At 41.2% G+C, this 14,884-nt stretch overlaps 1 protein-coding gene across 1 annotated transcript in view; it reads right to left on the reverse strand.

Annotated features, from left to right (window-relative positions):
• Positions 1-14,884, reverse strand: part of LOC139406288 (DENN/MADD domain containing 4A) — a 97,834-nt gene that overhangs the window by 72,078 nt on the left and 10,872 nt on the right. The window contains exons 5-9 of the mRNA XM_071148745.1: positions 9,033-9,102; positions 7,048-7,217; positions 6,461-6,699; positions 456-522; positions 162-220 (exon numbers count right to left, since the gene is read on the reverse strand). Of these exons, the coding sequence (XP_071004846.1) occupies positions 162-220; positions 456-522; positions 6,461-6,699; positions 7,048-7,217; positions 9,033-9,102 (605 nt within the window). The remainder of the gene's footprint in view (positions 1-161; positions 221-455; positions 523-6,460; positions 6,700-7,047; positions 7,218-9,032; positions 9,103-14,884) is intronic.

Here is a 14,884-nt window from a genome sequence, read left to right on the forward strand (position 1 = left end):
TCACGGTTCACAGTGAACCCTTACTGTCTGTCTGTCTGTCTGTCTGTCTGTCTGTCTGTCTGTCTGTCTGTCTGTCTGGTCTGTCTGGTTGTCTGGTCTGTCTGGTCTGTCTGTCTGGTCTGTCTGTCTGTCTGTCTGTCTGTCCGGTCTGTCTGTCTTACCTGAGAGGCAGAGGGGAGGAGACAGGCTGGCTCAGCATCAGACTATCATGTGGAGACAGCTGTAGAGCACACAGAGAGTTTACATAGGCATCAGCAGGAAGAGGGGCAGAGTTCAATGCTCTACAGTAGCTACGGCAACACGACCAGATCACACAGTCAGTGATTTCACAGCTCAACCCAAAGAAGAGACAACGGGCTGACTGTATTGGAGTTGATCAAATGGTCAAGTCATATTGACGGTGTTTCTACAACATTAAACGTCACTTTCATATTTGCCCAGAGACTCCATCTCACCTGTAGCAGGATGCGTGGTCTCTGTGACGAGGGGAACGGGACTTTGTGCATGAAGTGGGAGATGTGCCTGTTGGACAGAGAAGACATGACAGGTTAGATAACACGGTTCGATAGGTATTGTGACACTGTCTCAGACGATATCTGGAAAAACAGATAAGTCTGACAAACATGACGGAAAAAACTCAACAAAACCACAGTCCAATCAAATCACGTTATTGGTTGCATAGACACATTTTGCATATGTTATCGCAGGTGTAGTGAAATGCTGGTGTTCCTAGCTCCAACAGTGAAATGCTGGTGTTCCTAGCTCCAACAGTGTAATGCTGGTGTTCCTAGCTCCAACAGTGTAATGCTGGTGTTCCTAGCTCCAACAGTGTAATGCTGGTGTTCCTAGCGCCAACAGTGTAATGCTGGTGTCCCTAGCTCCAACAGTGAAATGCTGGTGTTCCTAGCTCCAACAGTGAAATGCTGGTGTTCCTAGCTCCAACAGTGAAATGCTGGTGTTCCTAGCTCCAACAGTGAAATGCTGGTGTTCCTAGCTCCAACAGTGAAATGCTGGTGTTCCTAGCTCCAACAGTGAAATGCTGGTGTTCCTAGCTCCAACAGTGAAATGCTGGTGTTCCTAGCTCCAACAGTGAAATGCTGGTGTTCCTAGCTCCAACAGTGAAATGCTGGTGTTCCTAGCTCCAACAGTGAAATGCTGATGTTCCTAGCTCCAACAGTGAAATGCTGGTGTTCCTAGCTCCAACAGTGAAATGCTGGTGTTCCTAGCTCCAACAGTGAAATGCTGGTGTTCCTAGCTCCAACAGTGAAATGCTGGTGTTCATAGCTCCAACAGTGAAATGCTGGTGTTCCTAGCTCCAACAGTGAAATGCTGGTGTTCTTGGCTCCTACAGTGAAATGCTGGTGTTCCTAGCTCCAACAGTGAAATGCTGGTGTTCCTAGCTCCAACAGTGAAATGCTGGTGTTCCTAGCTCCAACAGTGAAATGCTGGTGTTCCTAGCTCCAACAGTGAAATGCTGGTGTTCCTAGCTCCAACAGTGAAATGCTGGTGTTCCTAGCTCCAACAGTGAAATGCTGGTGTTCCTAGCTCCAACAGTGAAATGCTGGTGTTCCTAGCTCCAACAGTGAAATGCTGGTGTTCCTAGCTCCAACAGTGAAATGCTGGTGTTCCTAGCTCCAACAGTGAAATGCTGGTGTTCCTAGCTCCAACAGTGAAATGCTGGTGTTCCTAGCTCCAACAGTGAAATGCTGGTGTTCCTAGCTCCAACAGTGAAATGCTGGTGTTCCTAGCTCCAACAGTGAAATGCTGGTGTTCCTAGCTCCAACAGTGAAATGCTGGTGTTCCTAGCTCCAACAGTGAAATGCTGGTGTTCTTGGCTCCTACAGTGTAATGCTGGTGTTCCTAGCTCCAACAGTGAAATGCTGGTGTTCCTAGCTCCAACAGTGAAATGCTGGCGTTCCTAGCTCCAACAGTGAAATGCTGGTGTTCCTAGCTCCAACAGTGAAATGCTGGTGTTCCTAGCTCCAACAGTGAAATGCTGGTGTTCCTAGCTCCAACAGTGAAATGATGGTGTTCCTAGCTCCAACAGTGAAATGCTGGTGTTCCTAGCTCCAACAGTGAAATGCTGGTGTTCCTAGCTCCAACAGTGAAATGCTGGTGTTCCTAGCTCCAACAGTGAAATGCTGGTGTTCCAAGCTCCAACAGTGAAATGCTGGTGTTCCAAGCTCCAACAGTGAAATGCTGGCGTTCCTAGCTCCAACAGTGAAATGCTGGTGTTCCTAGCTCCAACAGTGAAATGCTGGTGTTCCTAGCTCCAACAGTGAAATGCTGGTGTTCCTAGCTCCAACATTAAAAATTCTGGTGTTCCTAGCTCCAACAGTGAAATGCTGGTGTTCCTAGCTCCAACAGTGAAATGCTGGTGTTCCTAGCTCCAACAGTGAAATGCTGGTGTTACTAGCTCCAACAGTGAAATGCTGGTGTTACTAGCTCCAACAGTGAAATGCTGGTGTTCCTAGCTCCAACAGTGAAATGCTGGTGTTTCTAGCTCCAACAGTGAAATGCTGGTGTTACTAGCTCCAACAGTGAAATGCTGGTGTTCCTAGCTCCAACAGTATAATGCTGGTGTTACTAGCTCCAACAGTGAAATGCTGGTGTTACTAGCTCCAACAGTGAAATGCTGGTGTTCCTAGCTCCAACAGTATAATGCTGGTCTTCCTAGCTCCAACAGTATAATGCTGGTGTTACTAGCTCCAACAGTGAAATTCTGGTGTTACTAGCTCCAACAGTGAAATGCTGGTGTTCCTAGCTCCAACAGTGAAATGCTGGTGTTCCTAGCTCCAACAGTGAAATGCTGGTGTTCCTAGCTCCAACAGTGAAATGCTGGTGTTCCTAGCTCCAACAGTGAAATGCTGGTGTTCCTAGCTCCAACAGTGAAATGCTGGTGTTCCTAGCTCCAACAGTGAAATGCTGGTGTTCCTAGCTCCAACAGTATAATGCTGGTGTTCCTAGCTCCAACATTCCAGTAATATCTAACATCCAGAAATAAAGAAATAAACTATGGACAGTATATAATGGTGTGCATAGACAGTATATAAGGGTGTGTATAGACAGTATATAATGGTGTGTATAGACACTATGGATAGTACAGTGCCTTGCGAAAGTATTCGGCCCCCTTGAACTTTGCGACCTTTTGCCACATTTCAGGCTTCAAACATAAAGATATAAAACTGTATTTTTTTGTGAAGAATCAACAACAAGTGGGACACAATCATGAAGTGGAACGACATTTATTGGATATTTCAAACTTTTTTAACAAATCAAAAACTGAAAAATTGGGCGTGCAAAATGATTCAGCCCCTTTACTTTCAGTGCAGCAAACTCTCTCCAGAAGTTCAGTGAGGATCTCTGAATGATCCAATGTTGACCTAAATGACTAATGATGATAAATACAATCCACCTGTGTGTAATCAAGTCTCCGTATAAATGCACCTGCACTGTGATAGTCTCAGAGGTCCGTTAAAAGCGCAGAGAGCATCATGAAGAACAAGGAACACACCAGGCAGGTCCGAGATACTGTTGTGAAGAAGTTTAAAGCCGGATTTGGATACAAAAAGATTTCCCAAGCTTTAAACATCCCAAGGAGCACTGTGCAAGCGATAATATTGAAATGGAAGGAGTATCAGACCACTGCAAATCTACCAAGACCTGGCCGTCCCTCTAAACTATCAGCTCATACAAGGAGAAGACTGATCAGAGATGCAGCCAAGAGGCCCATGATCACTCTGGATGAACTGCAGAGATCTACAGCTGAGGTGGGAGACTCTGTCCATAGGATAACAATCAGTCGTATATTGCACAAATCTGGCCTTTATGGAAGAGTGGCAAGAAGAAAGCCATTTCTTAAAGATATCCATAAAAAGTGTTGTTTAAAGTTTGCCACAAGCAACCTGGGACACACACCAAACATGTGGAAGAAGGTGCTCTGGTCAGATGAAACCAAAATTGAACTTTTTGGCAACAATGCAAAACGTTATGTTTGGTGTAAAAGCAACACAGCTGAACACACCATCCCCACTGTCAAACATGGTGGTGGCAGCATCATGGTTTGGGCCTGCTTTTCTTCAGCAGGGACAGGGAAGATGGTTAAAATTGATGGGAAGATGGATGGAGCTAAATACAGGACCATTCTGGAAGAAAACCTGATGTAGTCTGCAAAAGACCTGAGACTGGGACGGAGATTTGTCTTCCAACAAGACAATGATCCAAAACATAAAGCAAAATCTACAATGGAATGGTTCAAAAATAAACATATCCAGGTGTTAGAATGGCCAAGTCAAAGTCCAGACCTGAATCCAATCGAGAATCTGTGGAAAGAACTGAAAACTGCTGTTCACAAATGCTCTCCATCCAACCTCACTGAGCTCGAGCTGTTTTGCAAGGAGGAATGGGAAAAAATGTCAGTCTCTCGATGTGCAAAACTGATAGAGACATACCCCAAGCGACTTACAGCTGTAATCGCAGCAAAAGGTGGCGCTACAAAGTATTAACTTAAGGGGGCTGAATAATTTTGAACGCCCAATTTTTCAGTTTTTGATTTGTTAAAAAAGTTTCAAATATCCAATAAATGTCGTTCCACTTCATGATTGTGTCCCACTTGTTGTTGATTCTTCACAAAAAAATACAGTTTTATATCTTTATGTTTGAAGCCTGAAATGTGGCAAAAGGTCGTAAAGTTCAAGGGGGCCGAATACTTTCGCAAGGCACTGTATATAATGGTGTGTATAGACAGTATATAATGGTGTGTATATACACTATGGTCAGTATATAATGGTGTGTATAGACAGTATATAATGGTGTGTATAGACAGTATATAATGGTGTGTATAGACACTATGGACAGTATATAATGGTGTGTATAGACAGTATATAATGGTGTGTATAGACAGTATATAACGGTGTGTATAGACAGTATATCATGGTGTGTATAGACAGTATATAATGGTGTGTAGAGACAGTATATAAGTGTGTTTATAGACAGTATATAATGGTGTGTATAGACAGTATATAATGGTGTGTATAGACCGTATATAATGTTGTGTATAGACAGTATATAATGCTGTGTATATACACTATGGTCAGTATATAATGGTGTGTATAGACAGTATATAATGGTGTGTATAGACAGTATATAATGGTGTGTATAGACAGTAGGTTCAGTATATAATGGTGTGTATAGACAGTATATAATGGTGTGTATAGACAGTATATAATGGTGTGTATAGACAGTATATGGTGTGTATAGACAGTATATAATGGTGTGTATAGACAGTATATAATGCTGTGTAAAGACAGTATATAATGGTGTGTATAGACAGTATATAATGGTGTGTATAGACAGTATATAATCGTGTGTATAGACAGTATATAATGGTGTATAGACAGTAAATAATGGTATATAGACAGTATATCATGGTGTGTATAGACAGTATATAATGGTGTGTATAGACAGTAAATAATGGTATATAGACAGTATGGACAGTATATAATATAAGGAAGTTGCTAACTAGCGTTAGCGCAATTGCTAAGTAGCATTAGCATCATGAGTGGGCTAGCAAATACCATAGACTTCCAATCATAAAAATGTTATCCAGGAGTTCATCTGACTCTGGGGAAGTAGATAAAGGGCCTCATCGCCCAAATCCCAAAGTATCCCTTTATTCATTAATTTAATAATAATGAATATTAATGTGGAGATATTATTAAATATGTATATATTATAGGTACTTAGTTTAAAACTTCTTCGGGATCGGTGTCCCTTCCACGAGACGGTTGAGTTATCGTAGGCTAATGCGATTCGCATGAGGTTGTACGTAACAAGAATGTTTCCCAGGACATAGACATATCTGATATGGGCAGAAAGCTTCAATTCTTGTTAATCTAACTACACTGTCCAATTTACAGTAGCAATTACAATATTATTATTATTAATATTATTATTATTAATTTTGTTATTATTGTTACTAATATGATTATTATTAATATTGTTATTATTGTTACTAAGTATTTTTTTTTTTATTTGTTTCATGTTTTATTTGACACTTGAAAATGAGATTGTATTGGGGAATTAAATTAAAGTGTGTAGAGTCTGTGTCTGTGTGTGAGTGTGTGTGTCTGTGTGTGTGTGTGTCTGTGTGTGTGCGCGTGTGTGTGTGTGTGTGTGTGTGTGTGTGTGTGTGTGTGTGTGTGTGTGTGTGTCTGTGTGTGTGTGTATGTGTGTGTGCGTGTGTGCGTGTGTGTGTGTGTGTGTGTGCGTGCGCGTATGTGTGCGTGCGTGCGTGCGTGTGTGTGCGTGTGTGTGTGTGTGTGTGCGTGTGTGTGTGTGTGTGTGTGTGTGTGTGTGTGTGTGTGTGTGTGCGCGTGCGCGTATGCGTGCGTGCTTGTGTGCGTGCGTGCGTGCGTGCGTGCGTGTGTGTGTGTGTGTGTGTGTGTGTGTTACTCCTCACTTCTCTATGGGCAGAGCGTGTGGTCCAGAGATGGAGTATCTGTAGAGAAACGTCAGGAAGTTCCTGAATGAGTCAAAGAACGGCCAGTGTGACAGCAAACAGATACTCTTGTTAGCGTGAACGCTCTTTGTCCCCTCGCTGCTACTGCATGTGCTCGGTAGCCCCAGCAGAGAACGCTGTCTGTCACTCAGCTGGTCCTCCGGGTACGGCTCATAGAACTGGATGGCAGCTCCATACACCTGGAGAGAGGTAGACGAACACACACACACACACACACACACACACACACAAAAGTAAGGAAGTAACGTATCCCCAAATCCCCAAGAATTTGTTCTTATTAACTGACTTGCCTAGTTAAATAAAGGTCAAATAAATCAAATAAAAGATATATGTGTCAGAGGAGTGTGTCAGAGGAGGCTGGTGGGTGGAGCTTTAGGAGGACGGTTTCATTGTCATGGCTGGAATGGAACGGTATCAAACACCCACGTTTCACTCCATTCCAATGATTCCATTCCAGCCATTACAATGAGCCCTTCCCCCTATAGTTTATCCTACCAGCCTCCTCTGGTGTGTGTGCTTGTACCCACCTTGTCTCCAGAGGCCCCAGTCAGTACAAAAGTAGAGAAGACAGGCAGGGAGTGTTTGGTGTGAGCTGGCCAGAACTCAATGCTAGCTCCCATGGGCAGACAGAACAGAGGAACAGACTCCGGCAGGGGAAAAGACTCATCGTCCTCCTCTGGGTACCTACACAACAGACCTAGAGAGAGAAATCAGATATAATATTAGAAATATTCTGTCCTATTACACTGTCTAATATTCTGTCCTATTACACTGTCTGTCTAATATTCTGTCCTATTACACTGTCTAATATCCTGTCCTATTACACTGTCTGTCTAATATCCTGTCCTATTACACTGTCTGTTTAATATCCTGTCCTATTACACTGTCTGTCTAATATTCTGTCCTATTACACTGTCTGTCTAATATCCTGTCCTATTACACTGTCTGTTTAATATCCTGTCCTATTACACTGTCTGTCTAATATTCTGTCCTATTACACTGTCTAATATCCTGGACTATTCCACTGTCTGTCTAATATTCTGTCTTATTACACTGTCTGTCTAATATTCTGTCCTATTACACTGTCGTCTGTCTAATATTCTGTCCTATTACACTGTCTAATATTCTGTCCTATTACACTGTCTGTCTAATATTCTGTCCTATTACACTGTCTGTCTAATATTCTGTCCTATTACACTGTCGTCTGTCTAATATTCTGTCCTATTACACTGTCTAATATTCTGTCCTATTACACTGTCTGTCTAATATCCTGTCCTATTACACTGTCTGTTCAATATTCTGTCCTATTACACTGTCTGTCTAATATTCTGTCCTATTACACTGTCTGTCTAATATTCTGTCCTATTACACTGTCGTCTGTCTAATATTCTGTCCTATTACACTGTCTAATATTCTGTCCTATTACACTGTCTGTCTAATATTCTGTCCTATTACACTGTCTGTTCAATATTCTGTCCTATTACACTGTCTGTCTAATATTCTGTCCTATTCCACTGTCTGTCTAATATTCTGTCCTTTTCCACTGTCTGTCTAATATCCTGTCCTATTACACTGTCTGTCTAATATTCTGTCCTATTACACTGTCTGTCTAATATTCTGTCCTATTACACTGTCTGTCTAATATTCTGTCCTATTACACTGTCTAATATCCTGTCCTATTACACTGTCTGTCTAATATTCTGTCCTATTACACTGTCTGTCTAACATTCTGTCCTATTACACTGTCTGTCTAATATCCTGTCCTATTACACTGTCTGTCTAATATTCTGTCCTTTTACACTGTCTAATATCCTGTCCTATTACACTGTCTGTCTAATATCCTGTCCTATTACACTGTCTGTTCAATATTCTGTCCTATTACACTGTCTGTCTAATATTCTGTCCTATTACACTGTCTGTCTAATATTCTGTCCTATTACACTGTCGTCTGTCTAATATTCTGTCCTATTACACTGTCTAATATTCTGTCCTATTACACTGTCTGTCTAATATTCTGTCCTATTACACTGTCTGTTCAATATTCTGTCCTATTACACTGTCTGTCTAATATTCTGTCCTATTCCACTGTCTGTCTAATATTCTGTCCTTTTCCACTGTCTGTCTAATATCCTGTCCTATTACACTGTCTGTCTAATATTCTGTCCTATTACACTGTCTGTCTAATATTCTGTCCTATTACACTGTCTAATATCCTGTCCTATTACACTGTCTGTCTAATATTCTGTCCTATTACACTGTCTGTCTAACATTCTGTCCTATTACACTGTCTGTCTAATATCCTGTCCTATTACACTGTCTGTCTAATATTCTGTCCTTTTACACTGTCTAATATCCTGTCCTATTACACTGTCTGTCTAATATTCTGTCCTTTTACACTGTCTGTCTAATATTCTGTCCTATTACACTGTCTAATATCCTGTCCTATTACACTGTCTGTCTAATATTCTGTCCTATTACACTGTCTGTGCATTAGAGAATCCAAGTCCTTTACCTGCGTTGTATGCGATTGTGTTGGTTTTAGCCAGTGACTTCTTGTAACACAGGTACACCGAGGATCCCCACTGACATGGACAAACAGACAAACACAATATGTGATTGAAACGGGTAAAGACAATGCATTATGAACTCAGCAAAAAAACAAACGTCCCTTTATCAGGACCCTGTCTTTCAAAGATACTTCGTAAAAATCCAAATAACTTCACAGATCTTCATTGTAAAGGGTTTAAACACGGTTTCCCATTGCTTGTTCAATGAACCATAAACAATGAATGAACATGGACCTGTGGAACGGTCGTTAAGACACTAACAGCTTACAGACGGTAGGCAATTAAGGTCACAGTTATGACAACTTAGGACACTAAAGAGGCCTTTCTGCTGACTCTGAAAAAACACCAAAATAAAGATGCCCAGGGTCCCTGCTCATCTGCGTGAACGTGCCTTAGTCATGCAGCAAGGAGGCATGAGGACTGCAGATGTGGACTTCAGATGTGGCCACTATGAGGACAGCTGATCGTCCTCATAGTGGCAGACCACATTTAACAACACCTGCACAGGATCGGTACATCCAAACATGACACCTGCGGCACAGGTACAGGATGGCAACATCAACTGTCCCAGTTACACCAGGAACACACAATCCCTCCATCAGTGCTCAGACTGTCCGCAATAGGCAGGTTCTCACCAGACATCATCAGCAACAACGTCGCCTATGGGCACAAACCCACCATCGCTCTTCACTGACGAGTCACTGTTTTGTCTCACGAGGGGTGATGGTCGGATTTGCGTTTATTGTCGAAGGAATGAGCGTTACACTGAGGCCTGTACTCTGTAGAGGGATCGATTTGGAGATGGAGGGTCCGTCATGGTCTGGGGCGGTGTGTCACAGCATCATCGAAATGAGCTTGTTGTCATTGCAGGCAATCTCGACTCTGTGCGTTACAGGGAAGACATCCTCCTCCCTCATGTGATACCCTTCCTACAGACTCATCCTGACATGACCCTCCAGCATGAAAATGCCATCAGCCATACTGCTCGTTCTGTGCGTGATTTCCTGCAAGACAGAAATGTCAGCGTTCTGCCATGGCCAGTGAAGAGCCCGGATCTCAATCCCATTGAGCATGTCTGGGACCTGATGGATCGGAGGGTGAGGTCTAGGGCCATTCCCCTCAGAAATGTCCAGGAACTTGCAGGTGCCTTGGTGGAAGAGTGGGGTAACATCTCACAGTACAAACAGGCAAATCTGGTGCAGTACATGAGGAGGAGATGCGCTGCAGTACTTAATGCAGCTGGTGGCCACACCAGATACTGACTGACACTTTTGATTTTGACCCCCCCTATGTTCAGGGACACATTATTCCATTTCTGTTAGTCACATGTCTGTGGAACTTGTTCAGTTTATGTCTCAGTTGTTGAATCTTGTTATGTTCATACAAATATTTGCACATGTTAAGTTTGCTGAAAATAAAGGCAGTTGACATTGAGAGAGGACGTTTCCTTAGAGGTAGAACAGTTATACACTGTGTGTACAAAACATTAGGAACGTTTAAGTGCCTTTGAACGGAGTATGGTAGTAGGTGCCAGGCGCACCAGTTTGTGTCAAGAACTGCAACGCTGCTGGGTTTTTGACGCTCAACCATCTCCTGTTTGTATCAAGAATGGTCCACCACCCAAAGGACATCCAGCCAACTTGACACAGCTGTGGGAAGCATTGGAGTCAACATGGGCCAGCATCCCTGTGGAACACTTTCGACACCTTTTATAGTCAATGCCCCAACGAATTGAGGCTGTTCTGAGGGCAAAAAGGTGGTGGAATTCAATATTAGGAAGGTGTTCATAAGGTTTTGTACACTTAGTGTTGTTCCTCGAGACATTGTATTTGGTATAGAACCTATAATTTGGTATAGGACCTATAAAGCATAGGACCTATAATGTAACCTTGGGGGACACCACTTGTCAACTCCTCGTAAGTAAGCCTTGTCTGAGCCAGAATGGCCCATAGGACAGGAGCTAATGTTCTGCTTCTGTAGTGTGAGGCAGCTTGTTGTACAAGTACAGTGGCTTGCAAAAGTATTCACCCCCCCCCCCCCCCCCTCCCTTGGAATTTTTCCTATTTTGTTGCCTTTCAACCTGGAATTAAAATATATTTTTGGGGTGGGCTTGTATCATTTGATTTTGACACGACATGCCTACCACTTTGAAGATGCTAAATATTTTGTATTGTGAAACAAACAAGAAATAAGACCAAAAACAATGAAAACTTGAGCGTGCATAACTATTCATCCTCCCAAAGTCAATACTTTGTAGAGCCACCTTTTGCAGCAATTACAGCTGCAAGTATCTTGAAGTATGTCTCTATAAGCTTGGCACATCTAGCCACTCGGATCTTTGCCCATTCTTCAAGGCAAAACTGCCCCAGCTTTTTCAAGTTGGATGGGTTCCATTGGTGTACAGCAATCTTTAAGTCATACCACAGATTCTCAATTGGATTGAGGTCTGGGTTTGACTAGGCCATTCCTTAAACCACTCGAGTGTTGCTTTAGCAGTATGCTTAGGGTCATTGTCCTGCTGGAAGGTGAACCTCCGTACCGGTCTCAAATCTCTGGAAGACAAACTGTTTCCCTCAAGAAACTTCCTGTATTTAGCGCCATCCATCATTCCTTCAATTCTGGTCAGTTTCCCAGTCCCTGCCAATGAAAAATATCCCCACAGCATGATGCTGCCACCACCGTGCTTCCCTGTAGGGATGGTGTTCTTGGGGTGATGAGAGGTGTTGAGTTTGCGCTAGACATAGCGTTTTCCTTGATGGCCAAAACCTCAATTTTAGTCACATCTGACCAGAATATGTTCTTCCATAAGTTTGGGGAGTCTCCCACATTCCTGCTGGCGAAAACCAAACGTGTTTGCTTAATTTTTTCTTTAAGTGATGGCTTTTTTCTGGCCACCCTTCCGTAAAGCCCAGCTCTGTGGAGTGTACGGCTTAAAGTGGTCCAATGGACAGATACTCCAATCTCTGCTGTGGAGTTTAACAGCTCCTTCAGGGTTATCTTTGCTCTCTCTTTATTGCTTCTCCACAACTTTGTCCCTGACCTGATTGGAGAGCTCCTTGGTATTCATAGTGCCGCTCCCTTGGTGATGCCCCTTGCTTAGTGGTGTTGCAGACTCTGCCTTTCAGAACAGGTGTATATATACTGAGATCACGAGATAGATCATGCGACACTTAGATTGCACACAGGTGGACTTTATTTAACCAACGTTAACTGCCCATGATATATGAGACAACTTACACATGGTCATGTTCATATAGAGTTGCATTGTTTACATCGTTACCTAGCAACCCCTTACCATTACAACTTTTACAACTACTAGTCTTAGCACCTGTAGCTTGTCATGGATCATTTTAAAGTTTCTTTTGATTTATTTTATCCACTAACTTTTTATGAATTGTACCAACAAGAAGAGGAGGAGGTGGAAGATATGAAAGAAATTAAACAAGAAGAGCAAATGGAACAGCAACCTGAGCCCAGTGTTAACATTATAGATATAGACAGGCAACCTGAGCCCAGTGTTAACATTATAGATATAGACCAGCAACCTGAGCCCATTGTTAACATTATAGATATACACCAGCAACCTGAGCCCATTGTTAATGTTATAGATATGGACCAGCAACCTGAGCCCAGTGTTAATGTTATAGATATGGACCAGCAACCTGAGCCCAGTGTTAATGTTATAGATATGGACCAGCAACCTGAGCCCAGTGTTAATGTTATAGATATGGACCAGCAACCTGAGCCCAGTGTTAATGTTATAGATATGGACCAGCAACCTGAGCCCATTGTTAACATTATAGATATAGACCAGCAACCTGAGCCCATTGTTAATGTTATAGATATGGACCAGCAACCTGAGCCCATTGTTAATGTTATAGATATGGACCAGCAACCTGAGCCCAGTGTTAATGTTATAGATATGGACCAGCAACCTGAGCCCAGTGTTAATGTTATAGATATGGACCAGCAACCTGAGCCCATTGTTAACATTATAGATATACACCAGCAACCTGATCCCAGTGTTAATGTTATAGATATGGACCAGCAACCTGAGCCCATTGTTAATGTTATAGATATGGACCAGCAACCTGAGCCCATTGTTAGCATTATAGATATACACCAGCAACCTGAGCCCAGTGTTAATGTTATAGATATGGACCAGCAACCTGAGCCCAGTGTTAATGTTATAGATATGGACCAGCAACCTGAGCCCATTGTTAATGTTATAGATATGGACCAGCAACCTGAGCCCATTGTTAATGTTATAGATATGGACCAGCAACCTGAGCCCAGTGTTAATGTTATAGATATGGACCAGCAACCTGAGCCCAGTGTTAATGTTATAGATATGGACCAGCAACCTGAGCCCGGTGTTAATGTTATAGATATGGACCAGCAACCTGAGCCCATTGTTAACATTATAGATATACACCAGCAACCTGAGCCCAGTGTTAATGTTATAGATATGGACCAGCAACCTGAGCCCATTGTTAATGTTATAGATATGGACCAGCAACCTGAGCCCAGTGTTAATGTTATAGATATGGACCAGCAACCTGAGCCCAGTGTTAATGTTATAGATATGGACCAGCAACCTGAGCCCAGTGTTAATGTTATAGATATGGACCAGCAACCTGAGCCCAGTGTTAATGTTATAGATATGGTCCAGCAACCTGAGCCCATTGTTAATGTTATAGATATGGACCAGCAACCTGAGCCCATTGTTAATGTTATAGATATAGACCAGCAACCTGAGCCCATTGTTAACATTATAGATATGGACCAGCAACCTGAGCCCATTGTTAACATTATTGATGGACCAGCAACCTGAGCCCAGCCCTTGTCTTCTATAGTATCGTATTGTATTGTATAGTATACTATAGGATAGTATTGTATTGTATTGTGTAGTATAGTATAGTATAGTATTGTATTGTATAGTATTGTATTTTATTGTATTGTATATGATTGTATTGTATAGTATTGTATTGTATTGTATTGTATAGTATTGTATTGTATTGTATAGTATTGTATTGTATAGTATTGTATTGTATAGTATTGTATTGTATTGTATTGCATTGTATAGTAGTGTATACTATTGTATTGTATTGTATAGTATTGTATAGTATAGTATTGTATTGTATTGCATTGTATAGTATTGTATACTATTGTATAGTATAGTATTGTATTGTATTGTATAGTATTGTATTGTATAGTATTGTATTGTATTGTATTGTATTGTATAGTATTGTATTGTATTGTATTGTATAGTATTGTATACTATTGTATAGTATAGTATTGTATTGTATAGTATTGTATAGTATAGTATTGTATTGTATTGTATTGTATTGTATTGTAATGTATAGTATTGTATTGTATTGTATTGTATTGTATTGTATAGTATTGTATACTATTGTATAGTATAGTAGTGTATTGTATAGTATTGTATACCATTGTATAGTATAGTATTGTATTGTATAGTATTGTATAGTATAGTATTGTATTGTATTGCATTGTATTGTATAGTATTGTATTGTATTGTATAGTATTGTATACTATTGTATAGTATAGTATTGTATTGTATAGTATTGTATAGTATAGTATTGTATTGTATTGTATTGTATTGTATTGTATTGTATAGTATAGTATTGTACACTATTGTATAGTATAGTATTGTAGTGTATAGTATTGTATAGTATTGTATTGTATAGTATAGTATTGTCTTGTATACTATTGTATAGTATAGTATTGTATTGTATAGTATTGTATAGTATAGTATTGTATTGTGTTGTATTGT

The sequence above is a fragment of the Oncorhynchus clarkii genome, chromosome 4 (assembly GCF_045791955.1).
Source record: "Oncorhynchus clarkii lewisi isolate Uvic-CL-2024 chromosome 4, UVic_Ocla_1.0, whole genome shotgun sequence".
Classification (NCBI taxonomy): domain Eukaryota; kingdom Metazoa; phylum Chordata; class Actinopteri; order Salmoniformes; family Salmonidae; genus Oncorhynchus; species Oncorhynchus clarkii.